Consider the following 27,062-nt stretch of genomic DNA (forward strand, 5'->3'; position numbering starts at 1 on the left):
CATCTGCTTTATTGGTACAAACTGTGGCACAGTGGCGTGGTCTGCAGCCAGCTGCTGGGGCAACAGCTTATTAATTTGGCGGATGACTTGATTCAGCAGCTTTCAGCATCAGTGGTGGCTGCATTTTCTACTTGGGGCAAGGCAGAGTGGTTACAGGGTCCAGGAGTTGCTTCTGAACCCTCCACTTTGGTCCTTCCTCTCAGACTTTATAGAAAGGAGGCAGAGTCTGTGTATTTGCATCTAAAAATGATTGCATTCATAGAGCGTCAGAGACTATTTTAGAAAAAAAAACTATTGTAACAAATGAAAGAATTAAATAAGGTGGTGCAATTTAAGCCACCTACTCTCAAAATAAAGTTTTTTGGGGGAGGGAGCTGCTGGTATTGAGACTTGAACTCAGGACCTTATGCTCAAGGCTGCCACTCTATCACTTGAGACTACTACATTTCTGTCGTGTGTGTGTGTGTGTGTGTGTGTGTGTGTGTGTGTGTGTGTGTGTCTGGGGACTTGAACTCAGGGCCTAGGGGCTGTCCCTGAGCTCTTTTGCTTACGACTAGTACTCTACTACTTGAGCCATAGCTCCACTTCTGGCTTTTTGCTGGGTAACTGGAGATAAGAGTGTCACGTACTTTCATGACTGGGCTAGCTTTAACCGCTGATCCTCAGAGCTTAACCTCCTGAGTAGCTAGGAGTACAAGCATGAGTCACTAGCACCAGGCAAGAAAGTTGTTCCTTTAACCTACCAGTAATTGGGTCAGTATAACTAAGGAGAAAAAGAAAACATAAAGGACAACAAAACAAGACCCAGACCCAGTCATAAACTGACAAGAAATACACTAGGAGTATTCAGCACACAGGTTCTGTTTCAGCTTTCTTTCCTTCTCTTTTATCTTCCCAATATGCTCACCCAACTAAATCAATAAACAATGAAAAGGAATGCTATAACAAAATACTGTACAAGAACTTTCCTTACTAAAGTCTCTGTAACAGAAAACCTCATCAGCTGAGCATATTAAACTTCTTCAATTGTTACAGTTTCCTACCTCAAAGTTTGTTTTTGTTTTAATTTCAATGTCAGAGCTAAGAAAACAAAAGCTATATTCCCTATAAATCAAGACAGCATTTTTTTTTCCTGTTTTGCACAAAGAACATTAAGAAGAAAATCATTCTGAAGCAGTAATGTTTCTGCCTCAGGGAGATTAACCTTTAATATAATCCTTATGAAACTGTGTTCCTGGCATTCTCTTCCAAATCATGCATGTATAAGTAATTTTCCAAGATTTAAGGAAACAGGCGGGTGCCCAAGGAATTGTTGAATAATGTTATATAGTCCTGTATTTATTTTCTTTCTCTTTCTTTTTTAAAGAGTGTGGTTTCCTTTTGAATTTGTTTTCAGTTTTGTTTTTAAGACAGGGTTTCACTGGGTAGCCCAGGCTGGTCTGCTATATATCTCATGCTGTCCTTGAACTTCTGATCCCCCATCTCTCTCTACTCAGTGCTGGGATCATAAGGGTGCACCACCACACCTGGCTGGAGATAGTCATTTCTTCACTTAAAAAAATAGTTAAAAGGGGCTGGGAATATGGCCTAGTGGTAGAGTGCTTCCTCGTATACATGAAGCCCTGGGTTCTATTCCTCAGTACCACATATATAGAGAAAGCCAGAAGTGGTGCTGTGGCTCAAGTGATAGAGTGCTAGCCTTGAGCAAAAGAAGTCAGGGACAGTGCTCAGGCATGGATTTCAAGCCCCAGGACTGGCAAAAACCAGAACAAACAAAAAATAGTCAAAGAAGTATAGATCTGATGAAATATGATTGCTTAAGCAATATGTATCATAAGTAAACTCTGTTTAAGAAACATAGTCAAGGGGCTGAGAATGTGGCTTAGTGGTAGAGTGCTTGCCTAGCATGCATGAAGCCTTGGGTTCAATTCCTCAGTACCACACAAACAGAAGTGGTTCTGTGGCTCAAGTGGTAGAGTGCTAGCTTTGAGCACAGAGTGGTTCAGGGACAGTGCCCTGGCCTTGAGTTCAAGCCTCAGGGCTGTCAAAAAAGAAAAAGAAAAGAAATATAGCCAAGTTGGGTATAACTTGGTAGTGTTTATCTCTAATCCCAGCACTAGAGGCAGGGGGACTAAGAATTCAAGGCCAGCCTGGGACACATAGCAAGGTCTGTTTTCAAAAACAAAACAAAGTGACAAGGGAAGAACTGGAGGCATGGCTCAAGTAGTATAGCACCACCTATGTGCTTTGAAGTCCTCAATTCAAGCCCCAGTACCAGCACACTAAACACACAAAGCCAAACCAAACCCAACCATAAATCCCCACATAAAATAAACAACCCTGTAAGCTACCATAGATTCAGAGCTGTTCTGATGTTTGCACATATTGAGAAAGGAATTAGTTTGCAAAATTAGGGATATATTTCTATAATTAATTTAAGGTGCTTATTCAGATGCATCACAATTTAAAAACATCGGTTATTATATAAAACACTTCACTCACAAATATATCATTTGGCTCCTCTGGGAAGCAGATGATAGGATAGAGTTAAGGATGTAAAAGACTTCTGGTATAAAGGCATAAAAGGTTCCAGGTTAGAAATCTGTGAAAGGAGAAATTCGAAGAAATAGAAACTAGTCAGGGAAGCCATCAGCACATGATACAGATTTGCTAAAGATTCAGACAGCCCAGTGGGGAGCTCCAGCACAAAGAATGTACATCACAACATCAGAAAGCGTAAGATACTTCTGAGCAGATTTAACAAAAAGTGCCAAACTTATTTTATGGGAACCTCAAAATATTATTGGAAGGAATTAAAATGAATCTATACAAATGGAAAGATTGTCTATGTTCATGGAGCAGTAGTAGTCTTAGAACTGTTAAGAAGGCAATACTCACCAAATCAATCAATGCAGACTTACTACAATCCATATTAAAATCCAAGCTTCAGAAGTGGGGCTGTAGCTCAAGTGGTAGAGCACTAGCCTTGAGTGAAAGAGCTTGGGGACAGTGCCCAGACTCTGAGCTCAAGCCCCATGACCACCTCCACCACCACCACCACCACCACCACCACCACCACCACCACCACCAACAACAACAACAACAAAAAAAAAAGCAAAGAAAAGAGTCTTTTTGCCAAGAAGTACAAACGTAACATATCTCTGATGGCAAAAAGCCACAAAAAGATGAGTAACAACAATCATCATTGTTATTACCATTCTTTAAGAGAAGTCTTGGAGATGGGAAGATGATGAAAGGGGGTGACACAGGCCAAGATGCATTGCATTCATAAACTGACATGTTAAATTGAAACCCTTCTGTATAACCATATAAAGATAATTTTTAAAAATTAATAAGAAAAAATCCCAGCTGCCTTTTTTTGAAAAAATTGACAAAATGATCTTAAAATCTGCATGAAGGTACAAGGGATTCAGAAAAGGCAGAGCATTCTTGAAAAAGAAGAACAGGTAGCTCTCACTTGTAGTCCAAGCTACTCAGGAAGCTGAAATCTGAAGATTATGGTTTGAAGCCAGCCAGGGCAGGAAAGTCCAATTAACGACCAAATAGCCAGAAGTGGGGCTGTGGCTGAAGTGGTAAAGTGCTAGCCTTCAGCATACAAAGCTCAGGATAAAGTGCTAACCTTAAGCATAAAGTGCCCAGGCACCAAGCTCAACTTCCAGTACTGGAGTGCACGCTCGCACACACAATTTGCAAGGAGAGCCCAATGTTCTCTTGAAGATTCTTTGATCATCTCTTTTAATTGTACCCCACTCCCCAGGTTTCCTACCATCTTTGCAAAGGTGGGAGAGAGGGTAAAAAAGAAGGGGGAGAGGAGAGAAAAGTTGAGGATGGCATTCCTGCTGGCATCCAGTGTTCCTCTCAGCCACTACTTTATCAGGTGTATTTCCTGGGAACCACTCAATTTGGAAGAACGAGAAGGCGAGGAAAAGAATGTGGGATGATATAGATAAGCTCTGGAGGAGAGAGGATGCTCATTCTCTAACAAGGTTCCCTGAGTCTGTAGGGCCCTGACGTTCAAGCAAGGGATCCTGCCCAGTGGCTGCTGGGGGGTGGGGGGGTGTGAACTGGGGACCTGTGAGTGAGAGTTCCTCAGCAAGCGCGTGCCCGGGATCTGAGGGGGCACTGAGTGTGGGGATTGAGTAAGAAGGTTCCAGGCATTCCATGCACCGGGAAGAGCGTGTGCAGGAGGGACAAACGAGGTGTTTGTTGGAGGGAAGAGTAGCTGGAAAGATAAGTAGAGGCTCGAATTATGCAAGCCCAGAGTATCCGGTTAAGGACTTTGGACTTAACGCCGGAACGCCAGTGGACGTTGGATCCGAAGTTTGCTTCAGGAAGATAACTGTGGTTGTGGCCAGACGGGGAGTCCGACGGTACAGCCGTGGCCGGTCCGCTGCGAAAAGCTAGACTGCGTTCCTTCCACCTGCAGGGGGCACACCTGGGGCCGAGCATCCTCCCCGCCCTCTCCCGCTCCACTCCGTCCGACGCCCTCGGAACTCCCCTACCCAGCCTGGAAGCTTCTCATCGGGCTTCGACTTGGTGAGCCTGAACCCGCCTCCGTGCGTCACGTCCGACACGGCGCCAGTCGCGTTCAACCTCCGAAGCACCGAAGGAGCCTCTGCGCATGCGCTACTGCGCGCTGGTCGAGGTGGACCCCGAAGGCTCTCGGGCTTTTGTGTGTGACTTCCCCACGCTTTTCACCTGTCGGGAGGCTTGCACTCGGGACCTAGGCGCTGTCCCTGAGCCTTTTTTTTTTTTTCCCCGCTCCAGGCTAGTCCTCTACCACTTGGAGCCACCACTTCTGGTTTTCACGTGGTTTAACTGGAGAGAAAAGTCTCACGGACTTTTTCCTGCCCAGGCTGGCTTCGAACCGTGATCCTCCCGTCATTGGGATGACAGATGTGAGCCACCTGCTCCCTGCTCCTGATGTCTTTTACTGCTTCCCCGTGGGTGCTGTGTTCCAAAAGATGGAGAACAGAAGGGCTAGAGTGCTGTGGGGCCTTACCTATCCTGACGTCTCCTTCTGCTATTTCGCTGAGGTTGAGTCTTTAATTTCCCTCCAGCTGCTTGCTCAGTCTGCAGCCCAAATTTCTCTACTACTGACAACCTGAGCCAGCCACTGGGCTCGGCCAGCCCCAGGTTATAATTCATGCTTCCAGGCCTGTGTCCCTCTGTAGTTAAGACATTTCTAGTTAGAAGGGACGTTGGAGCCCCACAGTTCCAACCACACCTTCGAAGATCAACTCAAGGGCACAACTTACCTGAAGGCTTCCTCCAATCCAATTTCCATTCCCTCCAAAATACAGTCGTGTGCAGGCACCATAAGTGCTGAGAATGCAAGAATGAACTAGACAGACAAGATTGCTGATCTCTGCGATTACATCTTAAGTCTGCAGAAACTAATAACAAGAATAGAGTACTAGCAAGAAAATGAATAGGGTTTATGGCAGACATATACAGATGTTTATAACTAGCCAAGTGAACAACTAGGAGTTCTAGACTGAAAAAAGAGCATTGAAACAGAAGTTGGTGACTTCTAGGAATAGACAGGCTAGTGTGGTTGGGGTGTGGTGAGCCATGGTTAGAGAATGGTGAGAATGTAAATAGGAGCCAGATGCACGGTATTGCAAGCTATGGTAAGAAGTATGTAATGTATGCTATGAGCAATGAGAAGCCAAGAATAGTTTTCTCCAGAGGGCTGATCTTGGCTCAGTCTTGTAGAACCACAGAAATGGGTCATTTCTCTTTACCACAGTCCTGAAGGTAACTGTCATGTTCTCTGAAACTCCTTTTCATTCCTCTAACTCATCTCCAAACTGCATTTCCTCTACGGTTTCTTATCCAGAGGATTTATGTGCATTTCAAAAGGGCCATTTTGAAAATGTTGAAAGTATGGGATGATTTTTTTTAAAGCGTAAATGATGTGTGCACATTTTAAAATAAAGGAATCTTACGATTTAAAACATTCTCAAAGAGGCCTTGTGAAGATTAAGAAGCTTGTCTTTACATGGCACAGCTTGTGAACTACTCAGACTAGGTCTCAGTAAACGATTTTGTAATTTGTGAGGTGAACCCCATTGGGTTGCTATGAAGACTAAATGAGATGCTAATCTGAAAGCTTTCTTTCCCCCGTTTGAAGTTCCAGGGCTTGTATTTTGGCATTCTCCAGCTCCTGCTCGGTTTTCTTGCTCCTAGCTGGTAGTCTATCATTTGAGTCACATCAACAGTCTGGCATTATGCTAGTTAATTGGAGATGGGCTTCTGTCTCTGAACTTTCTGGCTCCGAACCTCCACCACCCTTCAAGTCGCAGCCTTGAGCAGCTAGGGTTACAGGCGTGAGCTGCCGGTGTGGGGCTTTGAAAGCTTTTAAGGATAAACCATGAAGCGTTCGTGGTACTGCATCGTAGCACACGGTGCCACATTCATAATCATCAGCATCCCTGGGAATGGAGGGATGATTCTAGAAATTGCTTACGTGCCTATTCTGTATAGAGCCATTGGTGAAAAACAACTGCTCTCCAGAAGTTTTACTATCTACTTGAAAGCCACGAGAGTCATCAAACAGGACACAGTGAGTGCGGGAGTAAAATGCTCTGGGACCTAGGCACGGCACAAGAGGTGCTCGGCCTCCGCCGGCCGACAGTGCTCCCGGGGCACCAAGTTCCCCGCAGCCGACTCGCCGGGATGCCGAGGCCGGCGGGGAGCGCAGCCCTCGCGCCGGCGCCCTGACGAATACTGAGCAGCTAGGTTTCCTGACATGAAACTTGGTCTTTGGGACAGTGTGTATTGTATCGTTGCACTCTCGCAGCCTTCCTTATCTTCGTGTTCGGGAACAAAGTACACGCGCGCACACATACACACACGCACACGCACGCTATCTGAAACGCAAGGCCCGGGGTCCTCAAGACCAGAGGCTCCAGGTCGGCCCAACCACACAATGGCGACCGCTTTGCGGCAGATCGCCCCTCCTCCTCCCACACCCGCAGGCCCCGCGGTGCCGAGGCTCCCCTCCCGGGGTCTCCCGCCCTCCTCCCGTCCGCAGCCCTCGGGAGCGCAGCCCCGGCGCAGCCGCGTGCCCTCCCTCCGGGCCGCGTCCCTCCTCCTTCCCGGGGAGCCGGAAAACCCGGAGCGAACCGGCCCGGCCCCGCCGCGCATGCTCAGTAGCGCGCAGGTTCAGTTCGCTAGTAGGAAGCTCCGGCGCTACACCGGCGTCGGCGGCGTCGGCAGCGGCCGCGGCGGCAGCTCCGGGCAGCCCGAACCCCCGACCGCGACCTCCAACCCTTCCCTACCTCGGAGACCCCCCCCTCCCCGGCCTGGCCCCGCCCCGCCCGGAGGCTCCCGCGCCCCGGAGTCCCCGCGGGACGAGCGGCCGGAGCGCCCTCCTCGCACGCCCTCCCTCAGCCGCCCGCTCCTCGGCGGGCCAGGCCGGGCCTGGGAGCGCAGCCCCGGCGGAGCGGAGGGCGGCGCCGGCGGGCCGGGGAGAGGCGGGGGGCCTGCCCCGGGGCGGTGGTGCGGGATGCCGCCACCGCCGTCGCCGGGCTGCATCGGCTGTCCAAGGTCGGTGCCCGTGACGGGTGGCGGGCCGGGTGCGGGTCTCGCCCCGCGGTCGCCTCGCCGGGGCTAGTCCGACCGCGCGGCGCCCCGAGGGGGCCGGGCCGTCCGGTGGGGCCGCGGCCCTGTTCCGCGCTGCGAGCTCGCCCTCTCGCGGTTCCCGGGCCTGGCCGCCGCCGCCGCCGCCCCTCTCCTCTCCCCGCCCGGAGGCGCCCCGGGGGCACCATGCAGGCGCCGCCGCTGCCCTACGAGTTCTTCAGCGAGGAGAACGCGCCCAAGTGGCGGGGGCTCCTGGTGCCGGCGCTGAAAAAGGTGAGGTGCGCGCGGAGCCCCGCTTCCCCGAGGCCGCCCCCTTGCGCGGGCGCCGGAGGCGGGGCGCGTCAGGCCGGCCTTCTCCCTTCGGAGAGGACCGCGTACCCCGACCCTGCCCGGCTCCCGGGGCTGACATGCACCCCGGGGCGGGAGTGGGTGGGGGCGGTGGGCAGGCCGCCGAAAGCCTGGCAGAGTTCGTCTGAAGAATCCACCCCTGGGGAGGTTCATGCCCTGCCCCTGCATTCTCGGACGGCCGTTGGAGGAGCCTCGGTTTTCAGTGGAGGTCAAAGCAGGTCACTTTTCCGCCTCGTCGGTCTCGCAGAGCTGCTGTCATCCGCCCGTTTTAGGTGTCCAGTACGCTCGTTTTACTGGCTCTTGAATGCTCTGGCCATGATGCTTGTGCTAAGTAATTGCGAGCTTGCCTGCCAGCAGGACCTGGCTGGCCTGCTTTGCTTTGCTCTGCTCTGCTCTGCTCTGCCCTGCCCGCCCTCTGTAATGACTCTCCATTCTCTTCATTAACTGGGGGGTGGTGCATATGTCACCGTTTTCAGATTGGAAAATACGCTCTTGGTGTATTTTACAGTAGAAACTGATTTGCTAGCAGAATCTGCCGTGAATACTTCAGATGTAAGTTACTTTTTGCTCTCTGAAAGGGGCTCACTAATCACAAACATCTGCAATGTCTTCTAAGAAAATGAGATGCCATGTATTTTTTTTAATGTACTTTATAGACCATCAGGTTTCACTGCATCAGTTTATGTTTGCATTACCTGCAAGCTTACTTTTTAGCTTGTTATAGAAGGGTAGTGTATCTAACTGATGCTTGGAGTTGATATCCTGCCAGGACAAGAGAGACAGGAAAAAAGTTTTTAAATATTAAAAAAACAAACCACCCTAATAAAACATTACCAGTTTGGGGCTATTTTGCTTAGAAGCAGGCAGCCCCTATCCCAAGAATACCACCAAGATACCAATAGAGAATCCTTTAAAAGTATTGGCAAAAGCATCTCAGGGATTGGCAGACTTAAAGGTTGGCCCTTACTGAAATCTGTCCACAAATGCATTTTGACAGTCTTTTTAAAATGCAATTAATCACCAATATTTAAAAATTGGACATGCAATCTAAATTTTCAGTTTTTCTTAAAGATTAGGGAAATCTCTACTTAGGGCCCATATCAGGCAAGATAGTGAACTTACTGGAGTTGTATAAATAGCTGCTCCTTAGTAGACACATCTATCTCCAATTTACCTTGGTCCCATTAGTATTTGTTTGTTTATACAATCCCATATTTTTCTTTTTACTCTTTCGCAAAAGTAATGGGAGGAGGCAAAGGTGCACTCAATCTGATATGTAAGGCCCTTTATTTATTTAAACGTCCACCAACTGGGATTGTAAGACAGCTAAGACAAAGTTGTCCATACATTTCATGTCCCAGAACACGTGCTTTCACCTGCTGCTGGATGTTTCATGTGGAGATTGCTGTATCTTGAACTCATTCTTGAGAGTTATTATTAGACTGTAGAATGGCCAACTTGTGTTTTTGTACCTGAGGCTCTTTTGACATGCTGTTCCTTTCACCTGGAATGCCCTTCTTTGCCTGGCCTAACTCTGTTTATTCTTTGGGATTAACCCAACTCAGCTTTCTCAGCTCTTAGTGCTGAGTTGCTCCTTTGATTTCTTCTAACATCCTATCCTAACTTGTAGCAGTGAATTTTTAAGTTTCAGTTTTTTCGTCTGTTCCTCCCTTTTCCCTCCTAGATTGGGTGCTTCTTGAAAACAATAAGTGTTTTAACCTTCATTTTATTTCCCATGTATACAGTGCCTGACACCTATTAAATAAACGGGTCAGGGATTACCTAAATGAAAACTTTCACATCGGTCCCTCTACCAACCAGTTTTTAAATTTCTTCTTCATTAATAGCTTTAGTGTTTTCTTAGGTTCAAACCTTTGGAGTCCCCTCTGACTTCTGCATTACCATCTACATTCAGGTTCTTTTCCCTTTGACATGTTCTTCCTATTCTGTCCCCCAGTCCTGCCAGATGTTCTGAGTCCTCTTTAACAGATTATTACAATCACCTCTTTTTTTTTTTTTTTTGCCAGTCCTGGGCTTGGACTCAGGGCCTGAGCACTGTCCCTGGCTTCTTTTTGCTCAAGGCTAGCACTGTGCCACTTGAGCCACAGCGCCACTTCTGGCCGCTTTCTGTATATGTGGTGCTGGGGAATTGAACCCAGGGCCTCATGTATACGAGGCGAGCATTCTTGCCACTAGGCCATATCCCCAGCCTACAATCACCTCTTAACTGAACCTACTGTCCATCACCAGCCATTACCAAATTTCAGGAACAAAGGCACACTTATGGACACACCACTCTTTTGTTTAGAACTGTTGATGTTTTTTTTTAACTTAATGTAAGATAAAGTTTTTAAGCATAGAAGTTATGGAGGTGGTGATCTGGCTACTTTCTTCTCCTGAATCTGTTCAGAATATTCCACTATCTCTGACTGCATCTATCAGTTTAAGGCCTATCTTATCACATAGATATTTCATGCCTACCTCAACAAGTATTGCCCTTGGCACTAAGGATAAAAGGATAAATGACAGACTGAATGTGATGGTGAGAGGGATTAGGGAGATAACTAGTTTATGAATTTTATATATTAAGGTGTGTGTGTGTGTGTGTGTGTGTGTGTCCTTGTCCGTGTCCGTGTCCGTGTCCGTGTGTCCCCGTGTCCTGGGGCTTGAATCTCAGGACCTAGGTGTTGTCCTTACACATTTTTGCTCAAGGCTAGCATTTGAGCCATGGCTCTACTTCCAGCTTTTTGGTGGTTAATTGGAGATGAGAGTTGCACAGGCTTTCTCATTCCCTGAATTGTGATCCTCATATCTCAGTCTGCTGAGTAGTTAGGATTACAGGTGTGAGCCATTGGTGACCAGTTTAAGGATTTGAATTTTATCTTGAAAAAATAAAGCCACCATGGAGTTCGAGATAAGAAAATAATATCAGATTGGAATTTTAGAAAGTTCACTTAGACATGAGAATGGAAAATGGGTTGGAGAAGGAGACATGAAGTAGGGAGGAAAATTGGAAAGCTAGTTTACTAGTGCTGCTAAGAGGGGACATGCATTTGAATTAGGGTGGAAATATGGGACTGGATTGTTTGAGAAATGTTTTAAAAGGTATAACTGGCAGGATTTACTATCTTTCTGGATTTACTAGGGGGGAGTCTTCTTTCAGGTTCTTTTTGTACATGTTTTCTCAGGTACTGGAAACATTCAAATGGGGAAAATTAGGCAGGTAGAAAAAAGGATATTTTCTTTGCATTCACTCTGAGGTTTACCTGAGACCCAATGATAAATGTAAAGAGCGGGTGAAGGGAAAACCAGAAATGTTTTTAGTCAGGATGGAGAGTTGTAGAAGAGACACTTTTTTTTTTAAATTTTTATTATCAAACTGATGTACAGAGAGGTTACAGTTTCATATATTAGGCATTGGATACATTACTTGTGCTGTTTGTTACCTCGTCCCTCATACCCCCATCCCCCCACCCCCTGTCCCTTTCCCCCCATGAGGTGTTCCATTCACTTAGACCATACAGTTTTTCAAGTATTGCTTTTGTAGTTGTTTTTCTTTTTTTACCCTGGGTCTCTCAATTTTGGTATTCCCTTCCAATTTCCTAGTTCTAATACCAGTATACATGTTTTTTTTTTTCTTTTTGGAATGTTTTTATTATTTTTAAGTAGTTGTACATTGGAGTTGCCAACAAAGCAGTTTATGGAAACTGCATCTTGATCACCCCTTTCAGCATTCTTACCCACCCCTCCCCACCCATTCCTTCCTTCGCCCTTCTTAATTTTTAGCTTATGTATTTTCTTTGCTGTTTAACACAGCTGTCATCCCTTTAACATCTTCATTCCCCCCCAGCCCCCTCCTTTTGGTCCACTCTTTCCTTAGTTTTCTCAATCCTGTGGTAATATACAATGAATTCTTGCCCACATTAGGAGAGGCCTTTGAGGTAGAATGTCTTAATGAGATAATTTTTTGATATTCCTTTAAAAGTCCTTTGGGGTTATCCAGGTATTCGTCTCCAATAGTTTTTGATAATCTGATGGAGCAGATTTAGAATATCTAGGTATGTAAGCAGAGCTATAACTATAGATGAAGTCTTTATCTGTAGTGAGACTTTTATGTGAATGTTCATAGCTGCTATATTCAGCAAAAATCTACATACAATCCAAATGTCCACCAAATTTGTTTCCTTAAATATGAGTAAATAAATTGTGATGTTGCTATACAGTTGATGAAAAGGAATGAACTAACGATAAACATGGTAGTATGGTGGGCTTGAACTTACCTTCCTGCTTGCTAGGCAGGTGCTCTACCACTGAACCACACCTCCAGCTTTTTTTTGCCAGTTCTGCACCTTGAACTCAGGGCCTGAGCACTGTCCCTGGCTTCCTTTTGCTCAAGGCCAGCACTCTGCCACTTGAGCCACAGCGCCACTTCTGGCTGTTTTCTATATATGTGGTGCTGGGGAATCAAACCCAGGGCTTCATGTATATGAGGCAAGCTCTGTAATAGGTTGTTTTTTTTTTTTTTTTGGCCAGTCCTGATCCTTAAACTCAGGGCCTGAGCACTGTCCCTGGCTTCCTTTTGCTCAAGGCCAGCACTCTGCCACTTGGGCCACAGCGCCACTTCTAGCCATTTTCTGTATATGTGGTGTAGAGGAATCGAACCCAAGGCTTCATGTATAGGAGGCAAGCACTCTACCTCTAGGCCATATTCCCAGCCCTAAAATGTATTATTAAGGAGCTACCATTTTGTAAGCCAAGTAATAAGTACATTTCTTTTTTTGGACAATGTCACCCTTCCTTTACTTTCCCCCAGTTTCCCTCTCCCATCCCTGCCCACAGGTTACTAGGTCATTTCCTCATAGTGCATAATATGATTGCATTTGTTCACCCCTCCTCCCTCACTTTCTGTGTTCCTTTTTACTAGAAGAAAAAAACCTCAAAGCAAAAACAACCACTACCACCAATAATAACAACAACAAAAAATACATGTTTCCATTTTCTGGAATTTGTTTCAATAGTATTTTAAATGTTCAGAGAAGTTACATCTTGTGTTTCTCTTTAGTCTGACTTGTTTGTCTGTGAATGCCTAGAGTCATTTGTAGGTTATCATATCCAGTTATATTTTAGATCTAGCTTCCACATAGGAGAGAAAACAGTGCACTCTTTTTCCCTCTGAGCTTTGTTTACCTCCCTGAGCATGCTTTGTGTGGTTATTTCTGAGATAGTCTTGCTTCTTGCCTGGAGCATCCCTGGACTTTGATCTGCCTGTTTGAATAGGGTTCTTTTTGTAGCTGGGTTGATAGGCCCCTGTGTCACCACACCCAACTTTTCTGTTGAGATGGAGGCTGTCAGACCTTTCTCCCCTTGCTGCCAATCTTAGCCTCCCATGTAGTTTTAGATGAGAAGCACATACCACCATGCCTAGCTGTGGATTTAAAGGGTGTCTTAGGAACGTTTTTCATCTCAGGCTAGCCTCAAACGTCCATTTTCTCATCTCCTAAGTGGTTAGGATTACAGGTGTGACCAACTGGTGCTTTTGTTCTTTTTATTTTTTTTATTTTTTATTTTTTTGCCAGTCCTGGGGCTTGGACTCAGGGCCTGAGCACTGTCCCTGGCTTCTTTTTGCTCAAGGCTAGCTCTCTGCCACTTGAGCCACAGCGCCATTTCTGGCCATTTTCTGTATATGTGGTGCTGGGGAATTGAACCCAGGGCTTCATGTATAGGAGGCAAGCACTCTTGCCACTAGGCCATATCCCCAGCCCTTCTTTTTATTTTTTAAAGAGATCCTTTTTATGTGTATGTGCCAGCCCTGGGGGCTTGAACTCTAGGCCTGGGCACTGTTTGTGAGCTTTTGTTTTCAAGGCTAGTGCTCTAAACATTTGATCCATAGCTCCGCTTTCAGCGATTTCGGTGTTTAACTGTAGATAAGAATGTCATGGGGCTGGGGATATAGCCTAGTGGCAAGAGTGCCTGCCTCGGATACATGAGGCCCTAGGTTCGATTCCCCAGCACCACATATACAGAAAACGGCCAGAAGCGGCGCTGTGGCTCAAGTGGCAGAGTGCTAGCCTTGAGCGGGAAAAAGCCAGGGACAGTGCTCAGGCCCTGAGTCCAAGCCCCAGGACTGGCCAAAAAAAAAAAAAAAAAAAAAAGAATGTCATGGACATTCCTGCATGGCCTGGCTTTGAATTGAACCCTGATCCTCAGATCTCAGAGTCCTAAGTAGGTTGGATTATACGTGTAAGCCATTGGCACTTGGCTAAAGAGATGCTTTTATTTTATGTTCACTTATCTTGATTGTACTAGTGGTTTCAGAGTTGTCTACATATGTTAAAATTTGTTGGATTATACTGCTTTAGATATATGCAGTTTATTGTATGACAGTTGTATATCAATCAAGATGTTGAAGCACTCACTGAAATGATTAAAACTGAAATGGGGCTGGTGTCAGAAGTGGGAGAGGAGATAGAAAAGAGAGACCCTGTATTTGAGAAGCTGAGAGAGGAGTGAGCTTCAAGATGAATCTACTATATTGCCAAAGAAAAATCAAAATACCTGAAAAGTGTTGGATTTGACAGCTAAGGAGCCATTGATTACTTACAACCAGTTTTTTGGTGTTGTTGCTTTTTTGCTTTTCTTTTTGCCAGTCCCGGGGCTTGAACTCGGGGCCTAAGCACTGTGTCTGGCTTCTTTTTGCTCAAGGCTAGCACTCTACCACTTGAGCCACAGTGCCACTTCTGGCTTTTTCTGGCTTTATATATACAAGGCGAGCATTCTACCACTAGGCCGTATTCCCAGCCTCCATTGGTTACTGAGCAGTTTCAGTGTGAAGATAGTAGATATACAAACACAAAAACAGTATGAACACGAAGGCCCATCTTATTCCTAGGTTTCTTTTTTCTAAAAGCTTGAAAATGAAGGGGAAAGATAGACTGCTCAGGTTAAGTAAGGGGTTATTTAAGATTGGCAAAGAGAGTTTTGCTTATCTCAGCGTAACAGAAATTTGTTAAAATTCTTTGGGGCAGAGACCCTTTGGGGCAGGTAAAGAATTCTGGTAAGGAACTGAAGGAGGAGTTGAGTCTAGCAATGGAATTTGCCTTGTATTATTTGTCAGATACTTTTTTTTTTTTTTTTTTGTGGCCAGTCCTGGGCTTTGAACTCAGGGCCTGAACACTGTCCCTGGCTTCCTTTTGCTCAAGGCTAGCACTCTGCCACTGGAGCCACAGCGCCACTTCTGGCCGTTTTCTATATATGTGGTGCTGGGGAATCGAACCCAGGGATTCATGTATACGAGGCAAGAGCTCTTGCCACTAGGCCATATTCCCAGCCCCTATTTGTCAGATACTATTAACTGTTTCACATGTGGGCTTACTTGATTCTCATAAGATGGCCTTTTTTTTTTCTCTCTAAATGCCAGTGGACCCTACACTCAAAATTCTGGGCCAGGATTCTATTTTTGCTTCTATTTAGTGAAAGGTGAAAACTGAGATTTGGAAAGGCTAATTTTCTTAAGTAATTTTGTTAGAGACTGTATTTTTAAACACGATAGTGTGCTACCTCTGGCAGAGATGGTGACAGACTTTCCTCTGAGATAGGAGTTAAAGAGATACAGATGGGCTTGGTGTTTAGGGGATAAAAAATTTGTGCTTGGTAGCCTCTTTTTATGGTAAAATTAAAGGCAAGATTTAGGGGTGGAAGACATTGTCCAGGGGCTATACAAAGTCCACCCAAATCGTTTCATCTATAATAGGGCAGATGTATTCTCCTTGATGCTTTTCATGAGGCTGCCTGTGGTTGTTTGCCTATATTGATAATTTTATATGGCTTATAAGTGATGTTATAAATATCCAAATGGCCCTTGTCAGAAAAAGTTTCCCTACTCTTGCTATTTGGGGATTTATGAATGGAGATGGCATTGGTTGTATTTTAGAGTTTTAAGATATCAAAGCTGAGAGACACAGGAGCTCTGAAATTGGTGTATTGAGAAACTGGTTATATATCTGGATGATGGTGAACTCTATAAGAATTATAGTATATATTATTGTAGAGGGAAGACAGTAATCCAGAACTGACAGAGTGGTTCAGAAATAACAGTAGTAAGGATGCTTTAACCAAATGTACTTGTTACAAGTGACATGTACTTCCCACACCCTTAAATATATTGTCTGCTATGGTTGTGGATGGAGTAGGAAAAAACTTTGCCTTTCATCTTAGTATATTTTTGTCTGTTGATTAATTTTTTTGTGTGTGTGGTGCAGGGGATTTGGATTCTGGGCTTCAAGGATGCCCAGGACACACTGTACCAGCCCTGTGGCTAGATGTTTACCATATTTTATTATGAAAAAATTTAGGATGAGTGTGATGGCACAAAGTATAAATAGGAAGACTGCAGTCCATTCATGCCCAGGTATAAATCTGAGACTGTCTCAAAATTAAGCAAAGCAGGGGCTGGGGATATAGCCTAGTGGCAAGAGTGCCTGCCTCGGATACACGAGGCCCTAGGTTCAATTCCCCAGCACCACATATACAGAAAACGGCCAGAAGCGGTGCTGTGGCTCAAGTGGCAGAGTGCTAGCCTTGAGCGGGAAGAAGCCAGGGACAGTGCTCAGGCCCTGAGTCCAAGGCCCAGGACTGGCCAAAAAAAAAAAAAAAAAATTAAGCAAAGCAAAAAGGAGCTTGTCTCTAGTGGAAGAGTGCCTGTCTAGTGAGCACTAGGCCCTAATCAGGTTCAAATCCCAGAACTGCAAAAAAATTTAAAAAGTCAGATGGTATAATCTATACTGCTAGCCACAGCAAGAGACACAGGTAGGAGGATTATGGTTCAAGACCAGTCCTATGCAAACTAGATTCTTTTTGAAAAATAATGAAAAAGACGCACGTATGCACTGGGGCTTGCACTCAGGGCTTCACACTCTTGCTTGGCTTTTTTGGCTAACAGTTGGTGCTCTACCACTTTTTGAACCCTACCTCCAGTTCCAGCTTTTTTCTGGTTATTTGGAGTTAAGAGTCTTTGAACCATGATTCTCAGGTCTCAGCCTCCTACTAGTGCTCTGCTGAAGTTGTGGTTTTGTTTTTAACAAATTTCCCATTGTGTGGATATGCTTGCTATAGTTTGTTTCTGCAGCTGGTAGATACTGGAATGTTTAAGTTTGGGGCTATTATGGCTTTTTTTTTTTTTTTGCGATACTGAGGATTGAACTCTACTACTTGAGCCATACCTCTAAAGTTGGCACGACTGTTCTTATACCAACAAGTTTTTTTTAAGAAACATGCTTATTACACTTGCACAGATACCAAGCAAGAGAAATGGCTCATAGAGTAGGTGTCTGTTTAGTTTATAAGAAACTGCCAGATCTTTTCCCAGAGAGGTTGTACCATTTTACATTCTTGCCAACAATGTATGGCAGTATTTGGTGTTACCAGTTTAGTTTTAGTCATTGTGGTGCATTTGTAATGGTATCCAATACTGATCTTGTGGCACCCTGTTAACTAAGATATTGAGTATTTGTTCTTCTTGGCTGTGTGTGTGTATACATATATATGTGTGTATATGTATATATATATATCCCTTAAGACATGTCTGCTTAAACCATTTGTCCATTTAAAAGTTGAATTTAAAAAAAATCTTTTTAGCATTGAATTTAGCATTTGAATCAGGGCCTTGGACTTGCTAGGCAGGCTCCCTACCATTTAAGCCACATCTCAGGCCGTTAGCATTGAATTGTGAACCTTTGGTATATGCTGGTGAAATACCCTTTGCCATATGATTATTTTATGAATATTTCTAGCCTGTGGCTTGCCTTTTTTATTTTATTGTATCTGTTTTTTTGTGCTTGAATTTAAAACTCTTGATGTTGAAGCTGCGTGTTTTTTTTCTGCTTGGCTTGAGGCAGATAGTATTTTATTGCATTCCAGCTATTTGCCAGTTTTTAGGCAGTTTTTAGTATATGTAGGTGTAGTTCACATATACATACAGTGTGTACTTTGTTCCACCACTTTCCAAGGTAGTAATAGCCCACTTTTACAGATCTGGAAAAGATCTTCAAAGGGTTAATGGTTCAAGATATAGTAACTAATAAAGAGGAAAATCAGGATTGGAGCAATGGTCTGTTTAGCTCTAAGACAGTTTTTTTTTCCTATATTGTATTGCCTCCCACAATTATTTTCTAATTGTTTGGAATCTTAGGCTTTAGCAAAGTGCCTCTTCAGGAGACAGGGGCTGAATACAGTTGGCTTTGCACTGTCACCCCTTCTCCCCCACTTCTAACTTAGGAGCCCTTTTATATATTGACTTTCTACATAGTATTTCATTTGGGAAAAAGAATTCTACAATAAAAAAATGGAGAGATTGGACTCAAGACATTGGACATCCTAAGCATGTGTTCCACTAAGCTATGCATCTATCTACCCGCCAAAAGAAAGACCTAAAGGCACTAGCTACCGAATACTACTAGCTATGCCTTTTTTTTTTTGCACCAAAAAGGAAGGGCCATATTCCCAGCCCCCACTGAAAAGTTTTTAAGCAGGGTACTAGTAGATAAGAAATTTGAAGGGTAGGGCTGGGAATGTGTCTTAGTGGTAGAATGCTTGCCTAACATGCATGAAGCCCTGGGTTTGACTCCTTAGCACCACATAAACAGAAAAAGCCAGAAGTGGCACTGTGGCTCAAGAGGTAGAGTGCTAGCCTTGAGCAAAAAGAAGCCAGAGACAGTGGTCAGGCCCTGAGTTCAAGCCCCAAGTCTGGCAAAAAATAAAAAAAAAAGTAATTTGAAGGGTAGTTGTACTTTGTGGATCATGGATTAAATTAGAGCTAGACTTTGTAGGGAGAAAAATCTAGTTAGAAGTTTTTGTTTTTTTTTTTTTTTTTGTAGCCATTTGTGAAAGGGATGATGGTGGAGATAAAAGAGCACTGAACAAAGTTTAGAGCTGTTTAGAGGTAGATTGGTGGTTCATGGGCAGTAAGTGAGAAGTCAAAAAGGATTCCCAGGTATCTGATTAGTGGTTTAAGTGTGATAGAGATAAAAGAAGGAATGATAGAGGAGTACATTCTGGAGAAAAATTAAGAAACAATCAGTATTCTAGAGTTGGGAATTATGGTAAGAGGGATTTACACTGTGAGGGTAGCCATGTATGGCAAAATGCATAGGACTTTGATGGACTGTCCTGTCTGTAATGACAGGCAGGTAAAGCCTAAAGGCCTATGATGTTCTTCAAAGTACATTCTAATTACCACCTCTTCTACAAAGTCTTTCTGCTGCAACTACATCCCCTGAAGGTGGACTGGATCCCTCATATTTTAGTAACCTTGAACCTCAGTTATAATAGCACTTTATGATTTTTAAATTGTTTTAAATCTTTAAAACAGTATTTAAAGTGACCTCTTGTAGATTATGGAGTACTGTGAAGACTATAACAGAGGCCCATTCACTGTCATGTTCATTATAATGCTTCTTCTCATAGTTCTCTCCATAGTGTTTGGTATATATTTTTGAATTGCTGGTGTTCTGACTCTGCCCTCTCAAAAATATACTACTAGCTGGGCATTAGTGGCTCACACCTGTAATGCTAGCTACTCAGGAGGCTGAGAGCTGAGGATCAAGGAAGGTTCAGAGACAGCCCAGGCAGACAAATCTGAAAGACTCTTATCTTCAGGATGTGTAGGTCAAGTAGTAGAGAAGCATCCTTGAGTGGAAAGAGCCAAGGGAGAGCATGAGTTCCTGAGTTCAAGCACTAATACTGGCACCAAAAAAGAAAAAAAGAAAAGAATGCAATACTAATGGACTAAGTAGTAGGTAAGACACTTATTAAGTAAAATGTAAGAGAAAAGGACAGGAGACCAGGGGGAGTTGTCAGATTGTGATGCAAGTCTAACTCCAAGTGAAGGAGGCAAAGGAAGGAGGAACTTAGGGTAAACGTGTCTTAGATTGTGGTACTGTACTAAAGAAAGTTTACCTTAGGAAGTCTTTGAGTGAAAGTTGCCTGTCACAGGAATCCTGTATCTCTCAGGAATAGGACAGCCTGCCTTAGATGTCTAGTGTGTTTGCCTTGTTCTGTCATTTACTGGGAGAGGCCAGTTAGAAGCAAACCCAGTGATGATTTCAGAATGCAGCAGCTGGGGCCCTCAGTCAATTATGTTGCCTTTAAACCTCATTCTGGTGGCCAATCAGGGTCATCTCTGGGGCTTTTCAGCTCTCAACCCAAGAGTCCTGATGGTTTCTTAATTCCCTGTGATTTTGGATAATTGAATTCATTTCCCCTTCCACTTCAAGTGTTAGCTTATTTCTTCAAACTCCTACATTAAATCAAAAGATTTCTTGGGGGTGAATTCTTCAAGTCAAAAACTTAATTTTCATGAAAAGTAATGGTATACAGTTTGCTTCAGTAGCTAATCAAATGAGCATTATATCCTGTTAAATGTTTACATAGTTCTGTAATACACAAATCATACACAGAACAGTAAGACAAAAGAAAAACAATTTGAGGGATATCCAGATTATTACTATATAAATTAGTGAACTGGTACTTCAGGCAACCTTGTAATAAGTACTCTGAGTCGTCCAGCTGTATGGCCATGAAGATGTTACCTTCTTTGTTGGGTTTCTTTTCTAGTCAGGTCTATCTCAGAGGTCGACAAACACAAGTAAATTAACTTCCTTGTAAAGGCAAATTCTGGTAACAATCTTCTCTACAAGTGGAATATTTATGGGAGAAAAGAAGTTACACACACACACACACACACACACGACTCTCTCTCCCTCCCCCTCCTTTTCTTCTCCCTGTCCCTCTCCGTTTCCAGTTAACCACCAAAAAGGGACTGAAGTATTACAGTGCTAGCCTTGAGCAAAAAAATCTAAGTGACAGTACCCAGTCCCTGGGTTCAAGCCCTAGTACCAACACACACACACACAGCAAAATAGAATATAATTTGATTAAAAAGATCTAAAGTCTAAAAAAGAAAATCTATAATCTGCTCACATGCTAAAGCAGCTTGATTTCAAATGAGATCAATTTTAGTATCTAGAAAATAACTTTGTTTAGGACTAAAGAAAAACACACAAGTGAGATAAGAAACAAGTTGAGTTAATAGATGTTTTGTAATCTGACAAATTTTAAATATTTTATAATCTGTAACAATTTTTCCAGATTTGGAAAATAGTCCCTGAAAAACATATTTACTTTGCATTCAAATTTCCCTGATTGTGTCATGAATGTTTTATGTATTTATTTATTTTTGTTTTGTTTTTTTGCCAGTGCTGGGGTGTGGACTCAGGGCCTGAGCACTGCCCCTGGCTTTGTTTTGCTCAAGGCTAGCACTCTGCCACTTGATCCACAGAGCCATTTCTGGCTTTTTCTATAAATGTGGTGCTGAGGAATCGAACCCTGGGCTTCATATATACAAGGCAAGCACTTTACCACTAGGCCATATTCCCAGCCCAAATTTTATTTTTATAGTTATCAAAACAATTTTCTATTTATGACTTTAATTTCTAGTAGAATATAGTTACCAATAATTGTTTTTTATAGCAGTTTTGTTTAAACACCAGTGGCATTCTTATTCCTAGAGATAGATTTAATAACTTTTTTGGATTTTTTTAATGGTACAGCATTAAATTTTATTTTATTTGAGCTTGGGTCCTTTCATCTGCTTAGGCTAGTGCTTTATCACCCTAGAATTTCACCCCCTTTTTTTTTTTTCTTGAGACAGTGTCTTGCTATGTAGTGCAGCCTGATCTGGAACTCATAAACTTCTTGCTTCAGCCTAGTTCTGAGATTACAGGCATATACTACAACACATGGCTGAATCCATTTTTTAAGTATACAGTTCATTGTTATTAATTACATTTATAGTATTGAACAACTGTTACCACTATCTATTTTCAGACATTTTCATTGCTCTAAATAGAAACTATACATTAAACTTCTCCCTCTTCTAGGCCCTAGTACCCTCCAATGTACTTTCTTCTCTTTTTTTTTTTTTTTTTTTGGCTAGTACTGGGCCTTGGACTCAGGGCCTGAGCACTGTCCCTGGCTTCTTTTTTTGCTCAAGGCTAGCACTCTGCCACTTGAGCCGCAGCGCCACTTCTGGCCATTTTCTATATATGTGGTGCTGGGGAATTGAACCCAGGGCTTCATATATACAAGGCAAGCACTCTTGCCACTAGGCCATATTCCCAGCCCTCCAATGTACTTTCTTTCAATTTACCTATTCTAGGTATTTCATAATAAGTAGAATCACAAAACATTTGTCCATTTATGTCTGACTTCTTTCACTTGGTATAAATGATTTCAGGCTTGGTTGATGTAGCATATGCTGTTTCATTCTCTTTTTTTTTTTTTGGTCCTGGAGCTTGAACTCAGGGCCTGGGCACTCTCCCTGAGTCTCTTTGTGTTCAAGGTGAGTGCTCTACCACTTGAGTCCATAGCGGCACATCTGCCTTTACTGAGTAGTTTATTGGAGATAAGAGTCTTATGGACTTTACTGCCCTGGCTGGCTTTGAACCTGAATCCTCAGATCTCAGCCTCCTGAGTAGCTAGGATAGCAGGTTTGAGCCACCAGTGCCCAGCTCATTCCTTTTTTTTTTTTTCCTTGAAATTTTTTTTATTGTCAAAGTGTGATACAGAGCCCAGTTCATTCCTTTTTAAGGCCGAATAATAACTATTGTGTGTAGGTAGCACATTTGTTTATTAGTTATTGACATTTAGTACTCCACTTTTTGACTGCTGTGAATAATGCTGTAATGAATATTGGCATTAAATTATTGATTAAGTCTTATTTTCAGTTCTCTCTGGTATGTATTTATAGTGCGTGGAATTGCTGTGCAATTGTAGTGCAATTGCTTTGGTTAACTTTTTGAAGAATGGTATATTTTTGGTAGAGAGGCTGTTCCATTTTGTATTCCTATCAGCAGTGCACAAATGTTGATATCCCTTATTCTTGCCTGCATGTTTTTTTATTTACCTTGGTGTGCAATAGTATCCTATTGTGTTTTGGGGTTTGTATTTTCCTAATAAGTAATGATATTTAGCATACTTATTGTCTTTCTGTAGCTCTTTAGAGAAATTGAGATCCATTGCCCATTTTGTTTGAGTATTTATAGTTTTTGTTGATTTTAGATGTTTTTGGATGGCACTGTGATTTGAACTCAGAGCCTCATACTTCTAAGCAGAGATCTACCAGTCATGAGAGATTATGTGTACACACACACACACACACACACACACACACACACACACACACGAGAAAGTTTTTTATCTCTGAAGTCAGGTCTTTGAACCTAGGGCCTTCTGCATGTTTGGCAGGTACTGCTGAACTGTATCTCCAGCCTGAGATTCTTACATATTTTTGATATTAGATCATTATGAGATACTATTTGCAAATGTATTTTTTTCCAATTCAGGCCATCAAAAGATTGTTTTTTTTCCCCTCTCTCATTCCTCACACTCTCCCTCTCTCTTTCCTTTTATCCCCTTGCTCCTCTTCCTTCCCCTCATGTCTTCCTATGCTTCCTACTAGGGTTTGAACTCAGTGATGGGGCTCTGTCCCTTAGCTTTTGTGCTCAATGCTAATGCTCTACCACTTGAGCCACAGCTCACTCTGGCATTTTAGTGGTCAATTGGAAATTAGAGTCTCATGGACCTTCATGTCTGAGCTGGCTTTGAACCTTTATCTTCATATCTCAACCCTGAGTAACTAGGATTACAGACCTGAGCCACCAGTGCCCAACTGTTTCCTGATAATGTGTTCTATTGAAATGAAGTTTTCAGTTTTTTTTTTTTACGTTCAGTCTATCAATTTCTGATTCATTGCTCATCTTTTGGTGTTATAGCTAAGACATCAAAATTCATTGCTAAATCCAAGGTTGTGAAGACTTGCAGATAATGTTTTCTTCTAAGAGGTTTATGATTTTCATCTTACATTTAGATCACTGATGCCTTCTTTTCTGGAGGGTGGTACTTGGAATTGAAACCATGGTCTTGTGTGTGCTACGCAAGTACACTACCAGTGAACTAATATTACCAGGTATTTTTCTTTATTGTGAGACAGGGTCTCGCTAAGTTGCCTGGACTGGCTTCAAACCTGTAGTGCTCACGTAGCAGCCTCCAGAGTGGCTGGATGAGATAATTTTTTATGTTTGGTATAAGTTAGGGAACAAGTTGTCCCAGCATCATTTTTAAAGTAGTACCTTTGAATGGACTTGATACTCTTGTCAAAGATCAATTGGCCATAGAGGTATGAGTTCATTCTGGACTCCCTTCTATTTCATTGGTCTTTCTGTGTATCCTTAGGGCAGTACCTGGTTTTGTTTTGTTTTATTTTGTTTTTAGTCAGTCCTGCAATATTGCCTATACTGGACTTGAACTCATGATACTCCTGCCTCTTTCTCCTAATGCTTAGATCAGGCCTGTGTCATCATGCTCTGCAACTGTAGTTTTGAATGCTGTAGCACTATAGTACATGCTGAAATCAGAAAGTATTGAATCCTTTAACCTCTCCCCCTCTTTGGATTATTTTGGCTCTCTGGAGCACCTTCCAATTTCATATGGATATGAGGCTAAGAGTATACATTTCTGCAAAATGTTGGATTTTGTCTGTTGGATTTTGTCCGTTAATCTACAGTTTACTTTGGGTAACTGATTTCAATATTAAGCCTTCCTTCTTAGGAGCACAGAATGGGTTTCTGTTTATTTGGATCATCTTTAATTTAATTTTGGAGGGAGGGGGCTTGAACTTGGGGCCTGGGTGCTGTCCCTGGGCCTCTTTGTGCTCAAGACTAGTGCTCTAGGCTGGGGATATGGCCTAGTGGCAAGAGTGCTTGCCTCGTATACATGAAGCCCTGGGTTCAATTCCCCAGCACCACATATACAGAAAGTGGCCAGAAGTGGTGCTGTGGCTCAAGTGGCAGAGTGCTAGCCTTGGGCAAAAAAGAAGCCAGGGACAGTGCTCAGGCCCTGAGTCCAAGCCCAGGGCTGGCCAAAAACAAAAGCAAAACAAGACTAGTGCTCTACTACTTGAGCAGTTCTGGCTTTTTCTGAGTAGTTTATTGGAGCTAAGAGTCTCATGGACTTTCCTGCCCAGATGGTCTTCAAATTGTGTTCCTCCGATCTCAGCCTCCTGAGTAGCTAGGATTACAAGTGTGAGCCATTATTGCCCAGCTATCTTTACTTTTCTTTAGCAATATTTTATCATTTTAGGATAAAACATTCATTGGTTAAATCTGTTGCTAGTATTTTATTTTTTTTAAGTACACAGAATTACATTCCTAATTTTCCTTTTCAGACTGTTTATTACAGGGCTATGGGAACACAGTTGCTCTTTATGTATTAATTTTTTGTATCCAAAACATTGCTGAATTAACTTGGCTTTGGTAACTTCTTTATTCTTAGGGGTTTATATAAATACATAGGATATGTTGGCCAATAGAAATAGTATTACTTGTTCCTTTATGATATGAGTGCATTTCCATTTTTCTCTTCTAGTGCTCTAGCTAGAATTTCTAGTACAGTTTCTACTACAGTGTTGATAGAAGTGATGAAAATAAGTATCCTGTCTTATTCCTGATCTTGGTGGCATAGATTTTAGTCTTCTATTGTGGTGTGCTTCTAGGGTTTGAACTACTTGTTAGCCCTCATTTCCTTTTCATTACATTGTTCCCCCTCCTGTCCACCCCTCTACTGGACTCAGGATCTTGTGTTTGCTAGACAGCATTCTGCCATTTGAGATGTGCCTCTAGCTCTTTCACTTTCTTGTGAAATACACATTTCCAAATGTTTGTAGCTATAAATTTCCATTTGTGTACTACTTTTGCTATATTCCATAGGTTTGGGTTTATGTGTTTTCTCTGTTTTAGTCTCTGAATATTTAGGAGCATGTTGTTTAGTTTCTAGGTAGGTATTTTCCTGCTGTTATTGCTTTTAGTTTTATCTCATCATGGTTAGAAAAGAGCTTTCATGTTAACCATTTTTTTTTTTTTTCCAGTCCTGGGCCTTGGACTCAAGGCCTGAGAACTGTCTCTGGCTTCTTTTTGCTCAAGGCTAGCACTCTACCACTTGAGCCAAAGCGCCCCTACTGGCTTTTCCTATATACGTGGTGCTGAGGAAATCGAATGCAGGGCTTCGTGTATATGACGAGGCAAGCACTCTACCACTAGGCTACATTCCCAGCCCCCATGTTAACCTTTTTTTTTTTTTCTTTTTGGCCAGTCCTGGGGCTTGGACTCAGGGCCTGAGCACTGTCCCTGGCTTCTTTTTGCTGAAGGCTAGCACTCTGCCACTTGAGCCACAGCGCCACTTCTGGCCATTTTCTGTATATGTGGTGCTGGGGAATCGAACCCAGGGCCTCATGTATATGAGGCAGGCACTCTTGCCACTAGGCCATATCCCCAGCCCCATGTTAACCTTTTTTAATGTATTAAATTTTCTTTCTTTCTTTCTTTTTTCTTTTTTGTCTGTCATGGGTCTTGAACTCTGGGCCTTGAGCTCTGGGCCTAGGCACTGTCTCTGAGCTCTTCAGCTCAAGGCTAGTACTCTACCACTTAAGCTATAATGCCACTCCCTGCATTGAAAATTTATTGTGTGTTGTAGTTAGTCATGGAAAATATCCCTTATACACGTGAAAAGTATATTTATTTTTCTGTTACTGGATAGAGTCTTCTACATATGTCTATCAGATCTAGTCAGTTTATAATTTTCAAATCTAGTTTGTTATTAGTTTTTTCTTTGGATATACTATTATTGAAATGGGCATATTAAAATCTCCAGTTATATTGTAAAATTCCTTTCCTTTTGGTCAATGCATATCTTGGGGTTCTGTTTGTACATATTTAGCGATAAGCTTATGTCTTAGGATGAACTGACCCATTTTATTCATTCATTCATTCATTCATTCGTCATGGGGCTTGAACTCGGGGTCTGGGTGCTGTCTCTAAGCTTTTTTGCTCAAGGCTTGCACTGTACCACTTTGAGCCACAATTCACTTCTGGTTTTCTGGTGGTTAATTAGAGATATGAGACTTTCCTGCTTGGGTTGGCTTCAAACCATGATCCTCCTATCTCAGCCTCCTGAGTAGCTAGGATTACAAGGGTGAGCCACTGATCTTTTTATAAATG

The 27,062-nt window shown here is 43.0% G+C and overlaps 1 protein-coding gene and 1 long non-coding RNA gene across 4 annotated transcripts in view; one reads left to right on the forward strand and one right to left on the reverse strand.

Moving 5' to 3' along the window:
• The first annotated feature begins 7,649 nt into the window (after positions 1 to 7,649).
• The window catches only part of Sos1 (SOS Ras/Rac guanine nucleotide exchange factor 1), a 117,748-nt gene continuing 98,335 nt past the window's right edge, over positions 7,650 to 27,062 (forward strand). For all 3 annotated transcript variants that reach the window (XM_048353084.1, XM_048353086.1, XM_048353085.1), the window contains exon 1: positions 7,650 to 7,881. In XM_048353084.1, the coding sequence (XP_048209041.1) occupies positions 7,795 to 7,881 (87 nt within the window). In that variant the 5' untranslated portion in view covers positions 7,650 to 7,794. The remainder of the gene's footprint in view (positions 7,882 to 27,062) is intronic.
• Positions 9,898 to 10,558, reverse strand: LOC125356535. Its single transcript, XR_007211922.1, has 2 exons — positions 10,177 to 10,558; positions 9,898 to 9,959 (listed from the first exon to the last, which is right to left on the reverse strand). It is a non-coding gene; the product is annotated as an uncharacterized LOC125356535 (long non-coding RNA).

This window comes from Perognathus longimembris, chromosome 8 (genome assembly GCF_023159225.1).
Source record: "Perognathus longimembris pacificus isolate PPM17 chromosome 8, ASM2315922v1, whole genome shotgun sequence".
Classification (NCBI taxonomy): Eukaryota; Metazoa; Chordata; class Mammalia; order Rodentia; family Heteromyidae; genus Perognathus; species Perognathus longimembris.